At 40.6% G+C, this 25,413-nt stretch overlaps 1 protein-coding gene across 3 annotated transcripts in view; it reads left to right on the top strand.

Moving 5' to 3' along the window:
- Positions 1–4,248: 4,248 nt before the first annotated feature.
- The window catches only part of LOC148020752 (Protein prenylyltransferase superfamily protein), a 50,458-nt gene continuing 29,293 nt past the window's right edge, over positions 4,249–25,413 (top strand). Inside the window, exons 1-3 of one of the 3 annotated variants that reach the window (XM_087698571.1) lie at positions 4,249–4,396; positions 4,476–4,883; positions 23,042–23,149. In XM_087698571.1, the coding sequence (XP_087554697.1) occupies positions 4,305–4,396; positions 4,476–4,883; positions 23,042–23,149 (608 nt within the window). In that variant the 5' untranslated portion in view covers positions 4,249–4,304. Of the gene's footprint in view, positions 4,397–4,475; positions 4,884–13,738; positions 14,299–23,041; positions 23,150–25,413 lie in introns of those variants that run through there. The other 2 variants (XM_087698572.1, XM_087698573.1) reach the window with 2 other exon arrangements.

Genomic DNA, 25,413 nt, shown 5'->3' with positions numbered 1-25,413 from the left:
AGTAATAGCCATGGTAAATGCAAGCACAGATTTTTGTATGCCTCACGTGATGATTCGGAACCAACGAGAGACCTTGAAACTCAACGATATATCTACTACCACCTTGCAGATGAGCACTAAAATGTTGTGCCACATCACCAAATGCTACTGCTCCTCTAGGGAGTGCACACGAATATTCAACGAACAAACTCTTTCATCTCTTACTACTTGCTCAAGTATGCAATGAAGACGGAGCCGATTGGAAAGTTAAACATCCAGACAGAAGATGCCAAGAGACTAGGACCGCAAGACAAGGGAAAAGTAATTTCCATCGCAATATTGTGCAAGTCGATTTCACCCACCAAAGTGGTGTTAAATTGCATGCAGATTTCGATAGTCACATGAAGTGAGTTTGTCGAGTACATCGACAGCTCCTATACACAAATATGACAGCGAAAGCTCACAAGGAGAGGGAATATCATCCTGCATCCTATAGACTTTATTGTGCCTAGCCATCGAGCTTAGAGCATATAACATTCTATCATTACCACAAAAACTACAGCATAACCAAAACCACCATTGCATCTAATGTCGAACCCACTCTTGGTGATGCTTTATGGCAATACCGTGGAGCAGCATACTAGACTGGTATGATTCACTGATTTTCACTCAGGCCACCAAACTGAAGGTTTCTTCTTTAACACATTATTACAATGAATAAGCTTTAGGTCAGAGAGCGAACTAATAAGCATCGAGAACTCGGCACAATCATACTACATCGAGTGCCAACTCTGTGGTCGTGTAGCCAATGAGGAAGACCTCAAAATGTTCATCACGGACTACACGCAAAGAAACTTTGCTTGCCTCAGAACAAACCTACCAACTGATGAACATGATCATTCAAAATATCTCTTTTATCAAAGATAACCCAATGACATTCACAATATCTCCAATAGCTTTTTTGGACTATGAAAGTAGCGTTGCATCAATACGAATAAAGATATTACAGCTCATGAAAGAGTTTCGAATAATTTCTCATAGCACTCTAACAACATAACAATAAGCTGTCTACAACCACCTCATCGATGCAATCTACGATCTACACATCGTCAGTGGCACACCGGGCAGTGGAAAGAGCTTCCTCATACATTACTGCAATTACAACCTCATTGCCATGAATAATAACATATTATTGAGATAACAAGCATAGGGGTAGCTACAACTAGACTATGCAACCTATCCACCACTATCCACTACTAGTTCAAGATACTAGCACATGCACATTAATATGCAGTACAAATGCAAGAGATGAACAAATGCTACATTCCAATAAGAGAAGCTGACACAATCATCATCAATGATATGTCCATGTTAACAAGGACAACATTTGATATAATAAGTGTGCCAGATAGTAAGTGTTTGCCAAGGCTTGCTACTCACTCTATTCACCAAGAAGCTCGTGATATTATTTGGCGATCTTGCACAATTATCACCTTTTTGCAACTATCAAATCAAGTTCTACAAACAATGTTGCTTCACCTCCTCATCATACTGGGCACATGGAAAGCAATATACTCTTCAATGACACACACGTGATCTACCATTCCTACAATTTCTACAAGTGATCAAGCATCATTGTCCAACAAAGCGAGAGATACAGCCGCATGATCAATGAGAAGGACGTCCTAGATTTCATCGATAAAAAAACAACAATTGTATGCACACACAAGGAAGATGTTCACAACTACAATAAGTAGATTCTACACAAATACTACAAAGCCCAATAGATCCACACCGTCAAAGTTCAGACGAATGCAAATGATGAGCCAACATTGCAGACCTAGCTACATGACAACAATATTCCCATGAGATAGAGGAGATAGCAACTGGGGCGGCTACAATGATAATTGAGAACATTGACCTCATCATAGATGTAGCAAACAATGTGATGGGTAAGATCAATCGTATCAACACATCAAACGACAAAATGATATCAGGAATCTAGGTCATGATCTAGTCAATGAGCCAACAACTCACCTTGCGGTGCATCAAGCACCAATGCAAGGCATTGAATAGCAAGTGGTACCATAAATCCATGTTCTCATTGACACCTGCATACACGATCACCGTCACAAACCATAAGGAGCCACAGTCAACCAAATAAGCACTTTTACACGTAAGAAGCGCGTTTGTCTTAGACTAGTCTACATAATGCTCTCCTATGTAATAGAAATAAGAAATTTGTGTATCATTGACCTTTCAAATCCATCTGCCTTCTCTCTGACACCTTTCCTAACACCATGACTCAAGTAGAGAAACAATACAACTCAAACAAAGATTAAACACAACACATTCCATCAGACAATAATCTCATATGCTTCTTGTAGCAAGTAGTAAAGTAATATTTTAAAACTTATTTCAAATGTTGTTTGTTAATATACTAATGTAGTTTTCTAATTTTCTTCTCCTATTAATATATTTATTAATATACTAATGTGCTTTTCTCATTTTCTCATTTACAAATACACATTACATGTCAAGGCAAAGATGACTCTGTATGAGGTACACACAATCCAAACAATATCTAATATGTATAAAAATACAAATATATTACTTCACCTAACCACATTGACCTATACATGCAGATATTCCAGCTATACATTTAAAACCACAGGAATATCCAGCGCCAAATCAAGAACCATCTTGCAAATACACAGATCGTAGGTACGTAACAACAAACCATATGAGAATGGTAAATGTCATCGAGCAAAAGCTATCAACATACGTCAACGACTTCGCAACGTACAACGACCTCCAAAAATTTATGGCCACATCCATTCAAATTCTTGACAATGAACGATATTGTCTTGCATTAGATGACAAGTTCACAACTAGTACACAATCTCCTATAAACTTTACAACCTTCATTTTTACTTGAAATAACAACACTAACTCATATGCACTTAACATGCAAGGACTCCTTAAAGATATACTTGATAGACTCAAACTTGAGTACGAAGACTCCGTTGACAATCCACTATGAATAAGCACGAACCAAGTGCTTCTGGACACAATAAAAAATGGCATCGGAACATACCTAATTGAGCTGTTGCGTTGCGGATTTAACATCTTGCTCGACCAGTTAGTAGAAGTCACGAAAAAAGAAAACAAGGACATATTAGAAGATTATATGAAAAAGAACCACTACAATCATGATCGTGACAATCCTGCAATAACAATCGAGAAGGTCACATACCTATTGAGCAGAGAGGTTTACACCTAGAAACACGGTTCAAACTCCAATCCATTCAGCAACATAATCTACATAACATGCAAGTTCTCAAACATGACTTCTTCTCAAACATTAAAAAAACAAAACAAAACTAACAATATCAACTTTTCTCTTGCAGAAATATAAACAGAGAAGAAGAAGAAGAAGAAGAAGAAGAAGAAGAAGAAGAAGAAGAAAAACCAAAATTTTGCTAGCGCCAACTTGCAACCTCGACCATTGCAAGTCTTGCCACCAGCTCAAGTATTTTCATATAATCTAGCACAAACAAAATCCATGAGCCAGTCAAGAAGCACCAACATAGAGACACAAAAGCAAGTACTTCATCTATAGCATAAGATGTAAGAAAAATGGCAAGGAGTACATAGGACAGACGACCAATATCAAGAAAAGAATCCAACAACACCGAAGAAATCCTGTCATGAAAATGAAGAAAGACATAGAAACATATTAGCCTTTCGAGAATAACTTCGAGGTTAACATATAAGTAATAGTTTATAGCAAAGACAAGGCTAAGAATTTAGAGCAGGCCACCATTCATCAGAAAAATACAACCGTTATAGGGTATAACAACCTATATGAACACCCAACAAGATGTAAAAGGTACAAATTTTTGAAGAGAAGAAACTTCATTTAACATAGCAAAAAAAAAGTGAATGTTTAAACTCATAATCATTGACTAAACTATGTAAGTATACATATTATTATTTCGAGATTCTCTACGTATTTAAACAACCCTAAATCTTATCTATGAACGTATTTCACTTTAAAACACGTCACATATCTAAACACCATCAATAAAACTATTACATAACAAACTTTGCAAGAATTACATAAAGAACTTCGTATTCCTGAACTTAGTTGAACGTGTCAACCAGGTTTTTTAAATTGAGGCTATTCTTACACGTTAGCAGTACACCCCTTTACCTTTTACACCGAATTTGGTGGGCCTGTGTGTATCTGGCCTAAATAATTCTCACACACACACACACACACACACTCTCTCTCTCACTCTGAGAGAGAGAATTCAGAAGAGATGGAACAAGGACTGCCCTACTGCAATGACGGAGAAGATGGTCGCTCCCTGCTGCTGCAGCTCGACGCAATCTTGTCTTCGGATCCGCTTCTGTAAGTCCGGCCAAACAGACTGACAACAAACGTCATGTTTCTTTCTCTGATCATTGTCTCCCTGATATTTTCTTTGCAGTGACGAACTAGGTTTCGTGCATCCGTCTCAGCTTGCAAGTCTCCATTCGTCTTCAAGCCAATCTCCTCCTGGAACGCAAAGCCGTCCCTTGGGAGTCGATCCATCTGCATTCTGGTGCTCCAACCATAAACTCGCGATCTCGGTGACCGCCCTTTCTCCAATCTACAAGGCAGTCAAGCCTGCCTTTCTTGCTGCACGCAGAGACTATGAAGGTCGCAGCAAAGTTGGCTCTACTTCTCTTTATAGGGATGACCATGCCAAAAAAGAATGCTCAGTTGACAATGCCGAGGCCTTCAACGACGCTGGCAGGACAACCGACATGGATGAACCTTTTCATGAGCAGCTTATAAGCTACTCTAGGGTGCTTTGTGTGGTTAACTCTGGCCATCGGGGCGCATGGAATATCAGGTGCATGGATCGCTTTGATTGCACAAAGAGTTGTTTGGTTTGATTTTCGAAGGATCATAACCGCTCAACACTCGATGATATTTAGGATTGAATTCAGCTCTTACGCTTGTTTAAGTTGAAAGCTTTTCCTCATTCCAAGAGCTTAATACCGGTCCTCTAAATAAGAGACCAAAAGAACATAGTCCTATATTGTTTTGGCAGATCCAAATAAGGTTTGTGCGGAAGATTGATGGCTGAATTCGAGTCAATATATCCTGGCTTGTCTTGCCCGCTTTGGAAATTGTTGCCAACTTCAGGGAAAAAGTGTCTCCAGTTTCATTTCATCTACCCACCGTTGTTTCCTTACCTCTTGTCGATTCCTGTGCAAACAAGACATATCCTGACCAAGTAGGTTGTTGCTCTCGTGACAACTCTAGGTTTTAACATGAACTAAAATGATGCCATTGGCATGGATCTTGTGCTTGAGGGCTTGGAACTTTGTGTTTCACCATCTTGGTTGCTAGCAAAGTCTGATGCCAAGTCATTATCATTGTCGTGAATTGACCCATCTATCAAAGCGAGAAGCAATCGGAAAGATGTCAACCACGCGGTAGGAGCGAAGGTCTTTTCATAATCAATGCTATGCTTTTGTCGTAACCCTTGCATGACAAGGTGAGCCTTATACTTACCTAAAGTACTATCAGCTTTTAGCTTGGTCCTAAAAATCCACTTTGTCCCGATGACTTTCTCGTGGCTTGGACGATCTACCAATGTCCAAGTCTCACTTTGGTCAATACTCTTAAGCTTTTTCTCCATGGCCTCTCGCCATTGAGGGTGCTGAAGAGCCTCTTGTTATGTATGCGGCTGAGAATGCACTATATAATCGGCTGTAAACAACGACGCAAATGAAGCTTGAGGAGTAAATTGAGTAGATTGTCTAGGTCCCTTCAAAGTAGAATTCGGTGGTAGGACCCTTGAATTCCGCATAGTCTGCTAGTATGAGTGAGGTAACGGGTCTTCGGAGGGGGCGTGGGAGATGAAGAATTTGTAGGAAAATCAGGAGTAGGAAGTAGACCAGGCTTAGTAGGCGCGATCTTTGATGATGTGGAAGGAGGAATAGGAGTGGTATCCTGTACAAAGGATTGCACGATATCCCTCTCCTAAAAAACGACGTCTCTCCTAACGATCACCTTGTTTGTTCGAGGATCGAATAAATAGTAGGTTTTTGCTGCAGAGAAATATCTGACAAAAATAAGAGTGAGTGTGTAGGCACGACATCTAAAGACTCTGAAGTGAGAAATGATAGGCCAAGAGCCAAAAATGCCACGTACAGGGTCCTTTGAAGAAGAGCCGTAATTGGACACCGGTTGAGGATGTACACCAAAGTGTTAACAGCCTTGAACCAAAGGCGCTCAGAAAGCTCTACTATAAACAACATAGAGCGTTGTTGTGCCACTATGCGGGCACAGTGTGAAAAACTCTGAAGTGCATCATCATTCGACATTCTTATTGATGTAGAGAGTCAATGTGATTTGAGTCATTAGTGCTAGTGTCCATGGTATGGATGGTCAAAAAATACTAGATTTTTGGATAATTTTAGTCTATTTTTGATATTATTTATTGTAAAAATCCTAAAAAGTTAGGAAAGCTTTTAGATTAGGATGGCATGCAAAAAGCAAGTTACTTTTTTAGTCAATTTTGGAATTTTTTATAAAAAAGAAAGATGGGATGAAATCGCGTGGATCGCGATTGCAGTTGACAGGTTGAAAACAACACTTTGAACTGGAGGGAGGAGTGAACTGGGAGATCCTAGAGTAAGTGTCCTGGGGTTTTACTCCTCTTTCGAAGCCAACAGAGTCATCAGATTTGGATTCCGAGGAGCAAAGAGGAAGCTGTTGTTTGGATGCATGTTTTTGGTCTACGAGGGAGCTCTAGGAGATTTAATGCCTGGAGATTGCTTCTAAGTAGTACTAGACAAGGGATTTCAAGTTCTGTCAATACATATTGATTTGATTCATTGTGCTTTGTTTTTATCGTGTTTACCTCTTGTCTATTCTTTTTTTTCTTTTCCATCTTCTATCTCGACTTCCTTCTATCTCTGATCCTCGGTGGATACGACCTTTCGACGAAAACCCCTTCGACATTGGTGAACCCGATGTGAAAGATTGTCAGAAGGAAAGACAAGATGGGAGAACCATCGAGTACAAGTTTCAATGATGTTTTGCAACAGTTGGTGCAGAATATGAATATGCTTATGCAGGTACAACAAACAATAGGTGATGTAAGCTTCTGCTCAAACAGAAAGTGTTGTGATGAATGATTTGCAAGCAATTGAGTTGTGAGATGAAGTTGTTCAATGGTAGGAATGTATTTGCATATATGCATACCTATGCTTAAAAGATGAAATTCTTTGAAGTGGCTCAACTTACATGGAGTCAGTATTTTGTTCGGATCACTGTACATGAATTGAAAGTGCAAATTATTGAATTGTACATGTAAGATGCTGACTGGGTAGCTTTCAAGAAGATACTCAGGGAAGAATTTTACATTGAAGATACCGATTTGATTACACGTAAGACTTTTCAGGAGTGGGTTATACAATTCAATAAGAGTCTTGTGGCTATAGAATTGTTAAGAGAATTTGAAAGTCGATTTGAGCAGTTAGATCTTGCAAAATAGTAAGTTTTTGTAAGTCAAAATTGAATTGTTTCTACAGGCAATTGATCTTGAGCTTTAAGAGAAGCTTGATGATTTGCTAGAGGATCAGACTACAGAGATAGGTCTTAAAACAGAGTGAAGACATGTCAAGAAAGCTGTTACTACATTTGTGAAAAAGCATAGAAGAAGAGAAAGATTACATGTCTCTAGCTTGTCCACTGTTACATGCAAAACAGTTGATATCTCCAGTAAGCCACTCACTTTTATGGCTAAACCTATGGCTGTACTTGCTATTGTTTTCATTGTTAGGGAAGATGTATTAGATGAATTGGTTAAAGGCATGCAAGATCTTCAATTGAAGGTCGCAAAATTGGATGAAAAAGGATGAGGAAAGGAGACGGGCAGCAGCCCCTAAGCTAGGAAAGAGATGTATGTGGTGTGATAGTTTGCAGCATGAGAGAAAGGATTGTATTGCCTATTAGGAGGCCTTGGCACGACAGCTCATCTTTTGGAAACATGGCAAGATTCATATACAAGAAATAGGATTGCCTTTTGCTTTGAATTTTGGAAAGGGAGATATGCAGAAGTTGTTGGAAGACTTGGCTATCCGAAATGCTTATGTGGCTGTACATACTTCTACTTTTGGTCTACAGTTGGATAGAATGCATGGCCAAGTGATGGTTGGTCCAAAGGCTGAAATATGGATACATGCTTTACATGCAGTTGAAAAGAGAAAAGTTACTGATAGTGAAATGTCTCATGTAGGGCAAGACATTCGTGATATAACTGGTTGGGAATCATTGGTAGATGCATATTCAGTGTATGCATATTTAGTAAAGGTATAAAATACAGATGTACTTGTGGAAGAGAAACGAAAGAGAAATGAAGATAATGCAGGGATATCTAAAAGAGTGACAAGAAGAAGTGTGGATCAGTCTAAAGCTACAAATCAGTCACCATCCAAGCATGTTATGGAAGAGTTCAGTTAGGAGCGAAAACAAGATAACAAATAAGAGGACAAAAAGAGGGGCAAGCAGCCAGGATATAAGTTGCAGTCTGATATTGAGACAGCCACAGGTCTTAAGAAGGTTCTTGAAGAACGGATCTTAAACAGTCGGATGGAATTCACCTTGGGAGAGGTGCTTGGCATCGCTAAGCGAGAATTTCATGATGAGATCATTGACATTATTAAGAGGAAGCGTCGGTTTCTTGGTGATACCACTAGTGCATTGCTGCAATTTGAAGAGGAAACTGGTTTGTTGGGTATTTAGACTGAATATGAGCATGAAGTAAGTACTGGATTATCTATGCAAGATGCTACTAAGCAGTGGACAGCATGTGGAAAAGAGAAGAAAGTACTATTGGTTATTCTTGGTTTACAACAAACAGTTCATGTTGTTTTAAGCCTATGGAAACTATGTGCAAGATTGAACGCATATCTATGAAACGGGCTACTAATGAACTAGGAGCATTGGGGCTGTTAGCTGAAAATGAAGGTATTTCATGCATCTTTTATGGGCTGAATATTAATGACACTATGATTGAAATTTTAACAACTATACATGCGAAAAATGAGACTGAAAACAAAATGCTGTTAGTATGTTCTTTGGATATGTATGATGTTATAGCATTGTTTGCTCAGTAGGAAGGATTACAATGGGCTAAAGCACTTGTGGAGACAAAGTATAAGATGGTTGACAAAAAGGTGAAATGAATTGCTTTGTTGCTTCCACCAGAAAGTGAGGGTCTATATGAAAAAGTGTCAAGGCAGCCAAGCTTATGGGATCCTAAAGATATAGGTCATCAATTTACATCTAAAACATTACAGGAATTGAAAGTTGGTGCAAAAGGGTTTTTTTTGCCCGTTGAAAGAGACTATTTTATGCAGATGTTGGCTAGGCATGGAAATGCATTTGCATTTCAACCAACTGAAATAGGTTGTGTGGATCCAAATGTTGTCTCTTCTATGGTAATCTTTACTGTGCCACATGTACCATGGAACTTGAGGTTAGTCCAGTGCCTAAAGCTTACTTGCCAAAGCTAATGGATTTGCTAAATGAAAAGATTCGCATGAAGATCTTGGAGTCCTCTTCAGCCTCGTACTCAAATCGTTGGTTTACTATGTCAAAAAAGAATGGGGCTTTGAGATTTATTCAAGATATGCCACTGGTCAATAAATTGACCATAAGAAATGTGGGTGTAGGTCCTGTGGTTGGTGAATTTGCAGAGGCTTTTGCAGGCAGAGTGAGCTATTCTTTGGGTGATCTTTACTCGAGGTATAATCAGTTTTAGCTTGCAGTTGAAAGCAGGGATATCACAACCATGAAGACTCCCTTGGGATTAGTATGGATGTGTACTCTCATGCAGGGTGATGTTCCAATTAAAGGGTGTGCAGTGGATGAAAAGAATGAAGAGATGGATACTCGTGGGCGCAGACAATTTGTTGCAGACCATATTGTGGATTGTGAGAGGATTTTGATGCGTCTAGAAGAGGTGCATTTAACTCTTTCTGGACAAAAGTCTATCTTTGGAGTTGAAGAGGTTTTGATTGTTGGGCATATGTGTGGGTCCTATGTGTGAAGACCATCACCAGCAAAAATAGATGGGATTGATAGAATGTAAGATGTATGCACAAATGTATTAGAGGTGCGTAGATTCTTGGGAGCATATGTGTTCTATTTGATTTGGATCCCTCACTTTACACATGTAGCTGATGCTCTATATCAGCTCTTATAGAAAGGTCTAAGGTTTTATTGGGAAAGGAAGCATCAGAAAGTAATGGAGAAATTGAAGCAACTCTTAAAATCTGCTCCTACATTGAGAAAGGTTGATTACTCATATGGAAAACCTATCATTATTACTATTGATACAAGCCCAATCGTGATTGGATGGGCAATTGGGCAAGATAATGAGGAAGGGCAAAGATATGCAATTCGCTTTGGTGCTAAAGTATTGACTGAACGACAGAGAAGGTATCCACATGTAAAAAGAGAATTATGAGGAATTATAAGAACACTTAAATGTGATAAGGAGTCTTTTATGGGTGCTTGTGTAGTCATTGAGACCGATTGTTTGCCGGTATTGGGTATGATTTCTAGTTGTGCTACCCTAGACATTGCTATACTCTGGTGGATTGCATACATAAAATCTTTGAACCCTGAATTTTAGCATATTGCAGGAAGAGATAACCCAATGGTGGACATGTTATCTCGGGCATATTATGAGAATGAAGATTAGCAATGCAAGGAGCTGCTACAACACTAACAAAAGCTTAGACAACAAAGAGAAGACACTTTAGATGTTTTGTATCTTGTGTAGAAGTGTTTCTGGAAGATAAATATGCAGGAGAGTGGCTGAGAATTGGTCAATACCTTAGTACATTAAGAGAGAGAGATGAATGGTCAGATGAGGAGTTTAAGAAGATCAAGAGGAAACATGCTAAAAAGAAACAGGGTATGCCATTGCGAGTTTTGGATGACAGCCTCACAAGTAAATGTTATGTTAGAATTTCATGAAAGCTTATGGGCTGGCCATAGAGGTGTTTGGGGTACTTTTGCAAAGATCAAAGAACGATATTGGTGGCAGGATATGTATAAGGATGTTGCTCACTTTGTGGAAATATGTACGACATGTCAAATGTATTCATTTGTGAGACATCGGGATGGATTGCAACCCACGTATCCATTGTCTCTTCATTTTAAGTGGGTGGTGGATTTAGTCACGATGCCTATAGGTCTTTGGCGAATGAGATATCTTGTACTTGCTGGTGAAGACTTTTACTAATCAAGTAGAAGGGAGAGCTCCATGTACAAAGACAACAAATGCAGTGTGTACTTTTCTCTTAGAAGAGATCTTTTGCCGGTATGGCTGTGTAGGAAAAATTACAGCTGATAGGGGGTGAGCTAGATGTAGATGAAACTCATGATTTCTTTGTACGGTTGGGGATAAAGCTTGCCTTAACTTTAGCTCATAATCTTGAAGGAAATGACAAAAGTGAAAGAGGTCATCCATCTATTGTGAAGGCATTGGAAAAAGTATGTGGAGAGAAGGTAAAAGAGTGGTTACGATTACTCCCTTATGCTTTGTGGGCTGACATAACAATTCAATGTACCATTACAAGATATATGCTTGCTGAATTATGTATAGTCAAAAACCTATCATGCCGATAGAAGAGATGACACTCACATGGAGTGTGCTACCTTGGGAAGAGGAGTTGAATTGAGAGTTGTTGGCCTTACGCATTAGACAGTTGGAAAGAAAGTCAGAAGACATAGAGGCAGCAATTACAAAGTTAAGGACAGCAAGGATATAGAACAAGAGACAGTTTGACAAAAGACATAGATTGAGGCCAAGAACCATACAAGATGGGGATTGGGTATTGGTTTATGATAGCAGTTTAGACAATCAGCATAGTGCCATGCCTAAAGTTCCTAAAAGATACTTTGGACCCTATGTGGTAAGACGGGTGTTTGATAATGCTACTTACGCATTAAATGAGCTAGATGGGACAGCCATAAAACTTTCAGTAGCAAGGAAAAGAATCAAATTATTCAAGAGACGAGAATCTACTGTCTATGAGTAGTCAGAATTGGAAGAAAATAGTGGTCATGATATAGGGGCTAGCCAAGAAGATATGGAAGATGAAGAAGCAAAGGATATGGTTGTAGAGGATGAGGAGGACTCAGAATCTGGTGACAACTAGGATTTTGGCACATCCGGAGGATGTGCAGGTTCTGAGGGGGTGGATGTTGTGCCACTATGTGGGCATAGTGTGAAAAACTCTGGAGTGCATCATCATCCGACTTTCTTATTGATGTAGAGAGTCAATGTGATTTGAGTCATTAATGCTAGTGTTTGTGGCATGGATGGTTCAAAAATATTAGATTTTTGGACAATTTTAGCCTATTTTTGATATTATTTATTGTAAAAATCCTAAAAAGTTAGGAAAGCTTTTAGATTAGAATGGCATGTAAAAAGCAAATTGCTTTTTTAGCCAATTTTGGATTTTTCATAGAAAAGAAAGATAGATGAAATTGTGCGGGTCGCGATCGTAGTTGACAGGCTGAAAACGGCACTTTGAACTGGAGGAGGGAGTGAACTGGGAGATCTTAGAGGAGGTGTTTTGAGGTTTTACCCCCCTTTCAAAGTCAATGGAGCCATTAAATTTGGGTTTCGAGCAGTAGAGAGGAAGCTGTTGTTTGGATACACGTTTTTGGTCTACGAGGGAGCTCCAAGAGATCTAATGCTTGGAGATTGCTTCTGAGTAGTGTCAGATAAGGAATTTCAGGTTCTGTCTATACATATTGATTTGATTCGTTGTGCTTTGTCTTTATCGTGTTTACCTCTTGTCCATTCTTTTTATTCTCTTCTATCTTCTATCTCGACTTCCTTCTATCTTTGATTTCCAATGGATATAACCTTTCGATAAAAACCCCTCCGATAGCATGCCATTTTCATGATTTTTCGGTTCCTATGCTCTACGACTCCATTCTGAGAGGGGGAGTTAGTGGAGGTGAGCTGGCGAGAGATGCCATGCTTCAATAGAGACTTGGAAAACTTGTGGGAGAAACTCACCACCGCTATCACTCCTCTTGCAACCAACACAACGTCTAGTTTGGTTATGAACCAACAGTACCCAAGCAGAAAAATATGTAAAAGCATCTGACTTATGCTTGAGGAAGTACATCCACATGTATCTAGAATGATCATCCACTATCAAAAGAAAGTAGAGCACGGTATTTAAGGCGGCAATGGATGTTGGTCCTCAAAGATCAACATGAATCAATCTAAGAGGCTCCTTAGTACGATGTGTGGACTGCTGAGGGAATGGGGTACAGTGCTGCTTTCCGAGCTGACAAGCTTTATAGAGATCATGAGCTAGTTTTAGGCGGGGAAGGCCCTCAACCAGCTGACGGCGAGATAACTCATAAAGAGAGTCATAACCAATATGCCCTAAGCGAAAGTGCCAAAGACGCTCATTGTTCGTAGGCTCCTGAGATGTGGTTTATGCTTGGAAGCTATGAAACACGGAGCCCTTGGTTGTTGGTGCGGTCAAAAAGTGTGTCATGCGGTAAAGGCCATTAGGCTGTGCCTCACCACGAGCAATTACTAAACCAATCTGAGAGTCAAGGATCTCGACTGTGGTCGCTATAAAGAAAACTGTTCGTCCCAACTGGCAAAGCTGCTGAATAAATAGATAACAAGTTCACCCCAAGCTGGGGAATATGATATACATTGTTCAGCGAAGCCAGATCCAGATCCTTGTTAGTGGTAAAACTGACGCTACCTTGAGTCTGAATCTTGATCGAGGAGTTTATTCCTACGCAAACCCGCCTGGCTGCAGGGGCTCGAGAACGGAAAATGTCTGCTATAGGAGTCATATGATGTGTAGCTACACTGTCCACAATCCAAACAGGATTTGAAGTGCTTAGCTGTGACGAGTGGGTCTCTGCGGTAACCTCGTCGGGAGGCAACTTACAGATGTGGATAAGACTCGTATCTGATGTCTCTATGGAGATAATATGGGCCTCTGCAGACTAGTTAGACAATCCCTTTGGAGTTGAGAACATTGTCGATTGAGATGGCCAAGCTGTGGCAATACGAGTCTAATATTTAAACTGCCCCTTGCGATCATTTTGCCTCCCCTGTTGGGGGTTGCCCAATTGAGGGGTAGGGGTTTGAGACTTAGATTTGGGTGCTGTGTCTCTAGCCTTTGAGCGACACTCGTCGTCAAAATGACCAGCCTTTTGACAATGTTGACAATACCTATTCTTTTAAGGTACATTCTTTCACCCTTCTTTGAGTTGTGACTAGGAGTTTCCTTGTGATTCCCTGGATTGATTTTGTTTTTGATTTTGAGTGGAGGTTTGATTTTGTTTGCCCTTCCCTTGTTACCCATTCTGAGAATGAGTAATAAGAGCCCCCTCTGAGGAAGAGTTCATATGAAATTGATCAAATAACCGTGCGTAATGCAATAGCTAACACTCAAATTCATAGAAAGTAGGTATGGTAGGCTTTGAAACTATACCTTCCACAAAGTTGAAGTATTTCTTGGGGAGTTTGTTCAGAACAATGTGACTTGATCGTTCGAGGACTTAGGAGTCCTCGTAGTGGAGAATTCGGCAAGAAGTCAGTGATACTTAGCCAACTTGACTTTGAAGTCATCCCGGTCAGTGTTTTTAAAGAGTTGGAGCTCATGGTTAACATTTATACGATGGGTCCTATCCCAAGCCACATAGCGGTCAGTCAATGTGCCCATCGCTTTGACACTAAGTCAAAATGCGGAAGCTGAGAATGAAACTCAAGCAATAAGCCTTGCATCATCTCGACAATAGCGGAGGCATTCCTAGCCTTTTCTGAGCGGACAATCTCGTATGGAATAAGTGCAGGATTGGGCTGGGGTTCCAACCCTTGCACAAGATCCCATAGGTTCTAGGAGTCAAGGACATGTCTCATCAAGTTCGACCCAGTGGTAAAGTTTGATCTGTTAAAACGAGTCTTATCATTGAAAGCGTGCTTGGCAGAAGATGAGCTGGAATCATGAGGTGTCGGGAAAGTGGGATAAGATGGAGGTGGCGGGTAAGATGGTAGTGGTGGGGTGTGTCTGATAGGAAGAATGAGGGGGAAAAGGTGGGTAGACAGAAATAGACTGGGAGTGTCCAATGAGTGCCGATTGATGCGGAGAGATTGGAACATGAATGTTTCCATAAGGTGCCGATGGAGATGGAGGCACTGGGATACGAAAGCCTTGTCCAAAGTTTAGCTGGGGCACAGCAGAATGACCAGGAGGTCCATTAGGTAATGCTATAGAAGCAAGTTGTGGTACCAACTAATCCACACTTGGGAAAGATTGGGGGGGATACCAGGCTGCAATGATCCCAAAAGTGTGTGAGAAGTAGGGGGAAATACCACCCCACTGAGAAAAGGATGAGGTCTTAAAGGCGGTGCATATGTTTCCATAACCCCCCCATGCGGTGTGATGTGCAATATGAGGTGTTTGATAGGGGAATGTAAATGGTGTGAAAGGAAGTGGGAAAGTAGTAGAAGAATGTGGTGGGATGGGTGGGTTTTGAATTTGTGGTGTGAAAGGTGCAAATGCATTTTATTCATTTTTACCATTTAATGATTGAAAATGAAATGATGATGATGATGATGATGATGATGATGATGATGCATCATGCAATGTAGAAATAGGAACATCAAATTCATTTTGATTTTGAGAAATAAACTAAAAAGAAGGAATGATAGAAGAAGGGGTACCTGACTTTTTCTTACAGTCCCCACGACGTGTGTTAACATACAAGAATATGAAGAAAACTGCTAGGGTTTGCATTGAGGACACAGAGTGTACAACCACGATAGAAACACAAAGAGACAGACACAGACATAGACATAGACACAGACACGGACACAGAGGGCAAAACTCAAACCCTAAATACAAAACTCAAAAACTCAAAACCCTAAACGCAAAACTCAAAACTCAAACACAAACAGAAGAAGGGAGAGAGAGAACACAACTCTGAAGTGAATGAATGCTGTAAATGAATGTAAGAGTGTACAATGTGCTCAAGGGTAGAGCAATATTGGAGTGTGACGCCCATTGGAGATGGATCCCAAGTCTGTGACCACCGATTGGAGTGTAGGAGTGCTGAATAGTGAATGGCAGCAGGCCAGTTACCAAAACGCAGCAGTTTGGAGGTTGGAAACTGGTAAACGCAACAGTGTACCACCAATCAGAGGTTGGAAATTGCGCATAGTCTGCTATAAACAGCAGGCTGAAACAGTGTTTGATGTCGGTGGCGATGATTGGATGATCAGATCGCAGCAGATAATCATGTCGCCAACAGTTGACGTTAGCATCGATGAAGGCGCCAACAGCAGGAGCAAACACGGATGGAGTGGCAGCAATCTCGAGGGCTGGACAGCCACGTGGGAGGAGGTGGATGGCTGAAATCTGCACGTGGAGTGAGAAACTTGCACAGATGGAATAAGGGCTGAATGGGGGCAGCCTGTCTATTTATAGATGTGGAAGGGCGCCCCAAAAATTAGGGTTTGCACTAAACTCTCTTGAACCGTTCTCCGTTTTAGAGTTTCCACTGAACTCTTTCGAACTGCTTCTCGTTTAAGGGTTTTACTCTAAAAGAGCATTTTTAGTGTATTTTGGGGCTGTTTAAGAGGCTAATCAGCAAGTAATGTATGTTTTAGCTCAACTCCCCCTCTCAGGTTCAAAATTGAGCCGAAAGGTTAGGCCAACCACTGTGATGTTTATTGACCCCAAGGCGTTCCACCCCAAAGCAGCCAAGGCATCAGAGGGTGCACGTCGGTTGCCTAGTGGCCTACTAAGACTACAGAGGCGATGATTATCTTACCAAGGAAATCCAAGTAGTCACCCTAGAGAGGACAGAGCATCGGACAAAGTGTGCACTGAGGTAAATTTTATGGGATGTGGCCGATTGAGTAATAGTGACCTAGAAGATGGGAGTAGGAAGGGTATACCCAACACATCACAAAACAGAACAAGCTAACCTATCCACTCAAGGTGTTGATGACAAGGAAAAATAGGTGATGAGGTATCCATGTGATGAAGGAGTATAGTGGTGTGGTAACAACAACCGTCGATGGAAACATCATAGGATCCACTCAAGTGGTGCTTTGCACAATGAGATGCAAAGTATGCTACATGCTAAAGAATGCTCATGCAACAGGTGCTGCGTGGACAGTGTCTCTCATGAGGAAATTGTTCAAGCGCCCTAGTACTACAAAGATGATGAAATCATGCAATGCAAAGGGTAAGATATAACAGGGGAAAGAAGTTGATGTCGAAGACAAAGTGCTGAAGCCTGTAGAATACCAAGAAGGGTAGGAACCCCCTCTCAACCTGGATATAGATGCTGAAGAAGGAAGATGACCCTGATGTCAATCTTCATATGGTGCCGAGAACCATAAGAAATGAAAGAAGACAAAGTGGATGAAGCATCTTGCTAGAAGAGTAAGGTAGAAGTTACCGCCAGGATAGCATCGAGAGAGATGCTGCACGATGCACCTCGGGAGGGGAAACCGCCATGTTAGAAGAAGAACAAGCACTCCTAGGATGATGAAACCATGAAAGGAACAGTGCGCATCTCGACGTCTCTAGCTCGGGTAGGACCAAAGCAATTTGCAAGTTAGCCCTACACTGAAAGACAAAACCCTGCAAAAGAGAAGAGAATCTGCAAACACAGAGATTAGTGGTGAGATGCTCCAAAGAAAACATAATAGAACGAAAATCTAACTCAAAATAAATGCAATGAATGTGTATGTGTGTGAGTAAATGCAGCGGAGTCAAAAGAATGGAAAGGCTAAGGATAAGGAATCCCACGGGCCCGACTCTAAGAGTGCGAAAAATGAATGCTAGATTGACCTAGGGTATCCAAAAGGACCTAGAGACATGCTAGTCTAAGACGGTGGCCACCATCGCGTACATCTAGTAGCAGGGCTTTGCCAAGCAACGCTTGATGAGGTGGGGAGGAAGGTGAGATAGATGCATGAAGTGCAACGTGATCGGAAATTGCAGACCAATCAGCCAGTCCCTCAGGGGTAGTGAAAGAGATGGGCTGCGGAGGTTGTACTCGAGCCACATGTCCAGCAGCAATAACGGGTGTTGAAGGAGCAGATGAAGCAAGAGCGGAAGGTGCAGCCCCACTGGACTGTGCAGTCGCAGTGGTCTACAAAGGCTTTTTAGGTGGAAGGCCTTGGGCCTTGGAGCGACACTCCTCGTCCACATGGCCAGCTCTCTGGCAGTGTGTGGAAAACCAGTTTTTCTTAGGAAGTTGCTACCAGATAGGTTTAGATTCTTTGGTTCCATCTGAGGAAGAGGAGTCACCCTTCGATTGGCTTGCCTTTGTATCTTGCGAGTTCTTGCCACTGGTGGTTTTTCCTCCCAAAGAAGAAGCAACCAACCCCCTTTGCTTTGAATAAGGCTGTGATGAGGATTTCTTGTGGACTTGATCATGCAGCCTCACGTAACGCAAAAACTGGCACTCAAACTCTTAGAAGGTTTGCAATCGAGGTTGGGAGATGATGTGTTGAATGAAATTAAAGTATTTTTCGGACAACTTATTCAAGAAGAATATAACTGATCGTCATCTGACTTTGGAGAGCTAGTAATGGCGAACTCGGCAAGTAACCGTCTATATTCAGTGAGCTTGACTTTCAGATCATCCAATTCCTTAATTAAACCCTAAATGCAAAACTCAAAACTCAAACATAGAAACTCAAGCACAAACAAAAGAAGGGAGAGAGAGAACACAACTCTGAAGTGAATGAATGCTGTAAATGAGTGTAAGAGTGTACAGTGTGCTCAAGGACAGAGCAATGTTGGAGTGTGACGTCCACCGGAGATGGATCCCAAGTCTGTGACCACCAGTCGGAGTGTAGGAGTGCTGAATAGTGAGCAGGCTGCTCACCAAAACGCAGCAGTTTGGAGGCTGAAAATTGGTAAACGCAGCAGTGTACTGCTGATCGGAGGCTGGAAACTATGCATAGTCTGCTATAAACAACAGGCTGAAACAGTGTTTGATGTGGTTGGCGATGACTGGATGATCAGATCGCAATAGATGATGATGTCGCCAGCAGTTGACGTCAGTATAGATGAAGGCGTCAATAGTAGGAGCAAACACGGATGGAGTGGCAGCAGTCTCGAGGGTTGGACAACCACGTGGAAGGAGGTTGATGGCTGAAATTTGCACGTGGAGTGAGAAACCTGCACAGACATAATAAGGGTTGAATGGGGCCAGCTTGTCTATTTATAGATGTGGAAGGGCGCCCCAAAAATTAGGTTTTCCACTAAACTCTCTCGGACCGCTCTCCGTTTTAGGGTTTTCACTGAACTCTCTCAAACCACTCCCCGTTTTAGGGTTTTACTCTAAGAGAGTATTTTTAGTGTGTTTTGGGGCTGTTTAAGAGGCTAATCAGCAAGTAATGCATGTTTTAGCTCAAGAAAGAATTAGTCTTGAGGAGAATCTTTTCCATAGTCAACTGATTGTACTCTATCTTTCTCATGATTTCTACCAGTATATCGCAAAACAAAAGAGGTAAAAGACAAAGGAACAAAAGACGAATCAAAAGTACCTTGCACCGGAGTGGTTGAAAGAGGATGAAATAATGGAACATACTCCGGATCTCTTTCTCCCTCAGGGGGGCCCATCCTTGAGGGAGGTCTCGACGATCCTACAATATCATCAGATTTATGTGCAACATCTAAAGAGAGAAATTCATGCATACCTTCATTGAGTAGCTTCTCCTGAAGGGCAATCCTTTGATTGAGCTCCTCAATTTTCTTTCGTCTAAAGTCCATGATCACATGATATTCTTCAGTGGAAAGCTTGTATAGCCTTTCTTCCGTGTTGTCAGAAGTGTCTTCCACCATGTTGAAACTTTGTGGAGCAAGCTATTCTATCCACTCGCTCAGTTCTCGGCATAGGTTGTTCTAGAGACTGAATTGGTATTGATGTGTTCAAAGTCATTTGAACTTATTGTTGTTCTTGATTCTTGCAGAGAGCTTTTAGATCAAAGGCCTAGGTTTCTCAGAGAGTACTAGGCTCTGATACCATGTAAAGAAATACTCTGACAAATAACAATCGTACGACAAAGCATAGACTGATAAAAGAACACAGTTAGGTTTAGGGTAACTCAGAGACAATGAACACAGAAAATAATTGAAGTGATATAAATATTGAATATACAATGCTCATGCAGCAAACACACTATGCAGTGAATGTATACTAAACCTCGAACTCCTGTATCTCAAGGATCAAGGTAGAGGTAATGAGCTGGAGAGTGTGTCATACTCTGAACGGATCCCGAATCGCAGCAAGGCAGCCTCCGGATGTCGAACACCAGCAAACGCAGCAGTGAGAAGTTGGATCTGATGTAGATAGCAGTGAGGAGAGAGTGAGACTAAAAACGCAGGCAAGACAGTCTGCATGAGAGAGAAAACTGCCAAATGCATGCAGAAAAACTTGGCAATAGCTTGTTGGAGTTGGCGACTGCTGAGGAAAGAGAAAACCGCCAGTTGACAGGCAAGACATTTGGACGACAGCCTGCAGGAGGCGAACGCAGGGTTGTGATGACGTGGCAGGTTGTATGGCAATAGGTTTGTGCAAAAACAGCAATCGCCTGGCTGAGATCAGCTCCAAATTGTGTGAGGAGGGTTGGAAATTAGGTTTCAACGGATGGAGATAGCAATAGATAGCTTCGGCTGAGATGTCCTCCGTGAACGGGGTGTGGGCAGCAAGCTGAAACACTTGAAATCTGCAAAAATGAGATTGTCGACTAAATGGAGGGCAACATACGTATTTATAGAAAGTTTGGGTCCTCCCAAGTGGGTTTGTGCTTATGGGATACAGAAACTCTCTAGGATTGCGTTTCTTTTAAGTAAACTAGGTTTCTTAATTAATTAAGCAAGTTTTGGGGCTGTTTAAGTAAAGCTAATGCATTTTTAGCTCAACATGGGATCCTTGGCCTGTTACCATAAAATAACTGCCATGTGCATCTTAATCAAATGTTATCGGCAAGATTATAGTATCTCAAAATTTTAGGTCCCCTTGACATTTCACGTTTAATGTTTTGCGTTATTGTTTGAGTTATTGTCACGAGAACGTGAAATTTTATTACTTTGCTTAGCATTTGATTAAAAGTTAATCAAATGAGCTAATGTGACTTGCACATGTGAGGTGCAAGTTAAGTATTTCATAGAGTGGGACCCAGGATCTTGAAATATTAGTTGATGCCAAAGGCAATAGTTGTAATAAGTTATGTCTGACAAGTACTAGGTGGTACTCGGTGTTAGATTTTGGCCTAGACCTATTTATTGGTCACTAGTGTTAGTGGTGACATTAGAGACAAGGTATTAATTCATTAATTAATATCAATTTAAGGTTCAATAGCTACTTAGGGACACTTGGGAGACAAATTGGCCTAGCCAATTTAATTATTGGTTGGTAGAATTATTATTTTTGACATTAGAATAATTATAAAATCAATTTTTATAAGCTAGATAATGTTGAAAAATGAGATTAGAAGGCTGCCACTTGGCAAAACTTGCCCATACAAGTGGGAAAAACGTTTTTTGGGTCGACGAGGGATCATTTCTAGAGCAGGTGACAGCATTTTGGAGCCCTGTAGGAGTAGATGACAGTAGCTCAAGGTGCTTTTGGTGTAGGTGACAGCAAATAGGAGGAGGCAACAATCTTTGTGGTGGTCCTATATTGTAGGTGATAACCTCCATGGCTATTTGAGCAAGGCAGTAGCAAGTTTTTAACATTTCTCGCGGTAAAACTCTGAAATTTCTCTCTCTACAGCATTCTCTCTCATCCCCTATCTATCTCTCAAGTTATCTCAAGAAAATTTAGTCATTTGAGTCATCAAAGGTGGAGATATTGAAATATATCTGTTGTAAACCCAAATTTACAAGAGAATTTAGGTAATTTAGAATAGAAATTAGGGTTTGATAGCAACCTTGGGATTCATGGTTAAAACTCAGGGCCTAAGATTTAAACTCTAGCAGTTGAAATTGAGGAATTTCAAGGAGATTCAAGAGATCAACCAACCAATATTAGATTTGGGGCTGAATTTGTCTTTCAAGGAGTAGGGTGAAGGGCAATTCCCAAGCAAACCAAGGGGCAAATTGGTTTGGAGGTTGCTTGTCAGTTTTGACAGCAAGTGGCACTTGGATTAGTGGAGGAGGTTAGAGGATCTCTGTTGCAATAAAAGTTAAATAAATATTGCAAGGGGTGCTAGTTTTGGGGCCTACAAGTTGTCCATTATCCAAGATTAAACTGGCAACATTTGCATTTTGAGTTTATGTGAATTTTACACTTGTTGTAATTATTGTTAAATCAGGTTATTACCCCCCTCTCTAGGAAGGAAGGTTGGTTTTAGTTGTGTTCGTACATTTTGTGTTTTCTTAGTGCAAGCCCTAGTATATCTTCACATCTCATTCTTCAATAGTGAGCTGCAATAGTATATTTTTTATTTGTATGGAGTAATGATTCTTGGGAATTGTGGTGTCTTATGTGGAAGCTGTGAGATTTGGCTAAGGCTGAGTTGTGGATGTAGGACTACCTGAGGTGGAATCTCTTGAGCAATTGATCTTTGTTTTTGCTGTCTTTTTTTGTTGAGAATTCTAGCAAAAGTGATCTCACGACATGACCCAAGGATTGATCTTCTTGTTGATATCTTTCATTTAAGTTATCCCCCTCAAATGCTCAAGTGTGATTAAGGTAATCAAACTGTTTGTCAACACATCCTTGCCGAATTCCAAGCTACTTGTTTGGTGTTGAAGTTTAGGCCCAAAAGAGAGCAATTCAAGGGATTTAAAGATTTACATGTACATTGTAATTGATTGATCTAATTCAAGATTGGATTGAGACAACCTAGATAATTTTCTTCATCATTTCAAAGTTTTAATGTTTAGTGTTTGTATTGATAAAAGGTGATGCATACTCAGTTTTACTTCTATTGATTTCTTATACATATTGCAGGAAACAATTATTGAAGGATGCTCCAAGTCAGGATGTACTTCAAGATTTACAGCTTTCCAGTTTGGTCTTGTCACAGGATCCCAAATGTGAGGAAGCTTGGGCTCACAGGTTGGTTGAGATTCGTATGTATGTTTTCTAGATTTTCTGTATGGTCTTTTAAAAAAAAATGGATGACTGTAAGCCCTATACTGCTACCACTTACATATTTACATCTATGAGATGACTCTTCTTGTAAAGATACACAGATTTGCAGAGAAAAGTTTGTGAATGTATGGACGTGACTATCATTCAGTGAACTTATACAAGAACACAAGAGCAGGAGAAGCGCTTGAAGAATGAATGAAAATGCTAATGATTGAATGACGAAATATGAAAATTGAGGGTGCTCAAGGAGCAAGGGCCATTCAGCGACAGTCTCTTATAGGGGAGTGGGCTGAGGGAGGGTGTCCTCCTCCAAGAATGGCTCTTGAGTGCAGCAAACCACCAAAATAGGAGAAGAAATCTGATGCAGAGTGCTAATGGCAGCAGGGCAGCATGCTGGATGTCGAAATGCAGCAGTCTCTAGGGCTGGAACAAGGAAAACACAGCCATGTACTTCTTGACAACAGTCTTTGATGAAGAAAGGGCAGAGAGCAGGGACTGCATGCTGGATATTGAAATGCAGCAGTCTCTAGGGTTGGAACAAAGAAAAACACAGCATTGTACTGCCTAGCAACAATCTCCAATGAAGAAAGAGGGCAGGTGGTCTGAAAATGCAGCAGTTGTTACACTTATCGTGTTCCTCCATTGTTCCGGTGTGAATACTCCCTTTATGCACAAGCACTTTTTACCTTCTAGCTGGAGAAGGGTTTTTTTCCTGAGTGAATACTCAAGAAGTCAACTCAATCTTCAAGCCCCTGTTTGGGTGCATTCATTCCAAATTTTTCTAGAAATTTAGGCCCTTTTGTCAAAACCCCTAAATTTCAATGAAAATTTTGGGGATTTATAGTTTTGGGCAAGATTTCTTGAAATTTCTTAATAGGAATTTGGGGGTTTTCGCTTTCGAGCCATAAATTTACCAAATTTCACCACAAAAATTTCATTCTTTTGTGAAATTTGTACAAATCCATTGACATTGAGGCCTATTTCATCATTCTATGCAACCTTCATGGACATTGGATTCCACTTTGCTCCAAATTCTCAATGTCCTCTTCAATATTCAACTTCAATATTATCAATTGAGCTATAAATTGTAAGTTTTGAAGTTTCTCCTTGCTTCTCTTTTGTGATGCACCTACAATTATACTTTGGACAGCTTGCTGGTTAAAGTTACCATCAATATATAGTAAGCAATGGCAACTTAGAATGACTTGTTAAGCATGTTTGGAGATAGTTTAACTAGATGGAACCACCTATGTCATGGAGATGTGAAAATTTAAGATGCTTTAATCTTGATGATAACATTTGATTAAGTTATTAATCAAATGTGCAAGGTTGTTCAGCACATGTGATGCACATGACAATTTTTCATGGTAATATGTCCAAGGATCCCGAGGATGCAGTGGGTGTCAAAGGAAAAAGTTGTGATTTGGGGGTTTGTTGGTATTAGTGTTAATCTTGGGATAGTTGTTTGGTTAATAAGTGTTAGTAGTGGCACTAGGGACTAGCATTAATTAATTAATTAATGTCAGTGTAAGGGTCAACAGAGGTTGGGGACTACTCCAGGTTGCAAATGGTCTAGCCAATTTATTAAAATGATTGGATAATACTGAAAAATGGGTTTAGAAGGTTGTCACTTTGCAAAAATGCCCATGCAAACTAAGAAAACGTTTTTAGGGGTTGGGTCTCAGCCATTCAATTAGTTTATAGCCTAGGAGAGAGAGAGACAGGGAGTTGTTGATCCATTTTCTGATGAGAGAACAGCAATTTGCTGTAAAAGATAGCCATCTGGGAGCCTTAGCAAGTAGGAGACAATAGGGAGACACCTTCCAGGGACTGACAACAACATTGTTGATCAGGTGACATGTCACGAGGACGTGAAAATTTGATGCTTTGCTCATGTTTAATTGACATTTGATTAAAGGATTAATCAAATGTGCAATTAAAAGATGCACATGTGTTGCACATGTAAGGTGCAAGCTACTTTTTCACAATTGAAGGCCGAACGACCTTGTGAAAAAGATGAGTGTCAAAGGCAAAAGTTGTAACAAGTTACACTTGTTAGATTCTAGGTGAATTCTGGTGTCAGTTTGCCCCTAGGACCATTAATTGGCCGTTAAGTGTCAGTGGTGACACTAGGGACTAGGCATTAATTAATGGATTAATGCTTGTTCAAGGGTCAATTAATGCATGGGACCACTTTGGGTTACAAATGTCCTAGTTAATTAATTTTT

The sequence above is a fragment of the Lygodium microphyllum genome, chromosome 18 (assembly GCF_053477565.2).
Source record: "Lygodium microphyllum isolate KBCC chromosome 18, Lygodium_microphyllum_v1.1.10, whole genome shotgun sequence".
In the NCBI taxonomy this organism is placed as follows: Eukaryota; Viridiplantae; Streptophyta; class Polypodiopsida; order Schizaeales; family Lygodiaceae; genus Lygodium; species Lygodium microphyllum.
The sequence above is the reverse complement of the archived record's forward strand: the minus strand, read 5'-3'. Positions and strand labels throughout refer to the sequence as shown.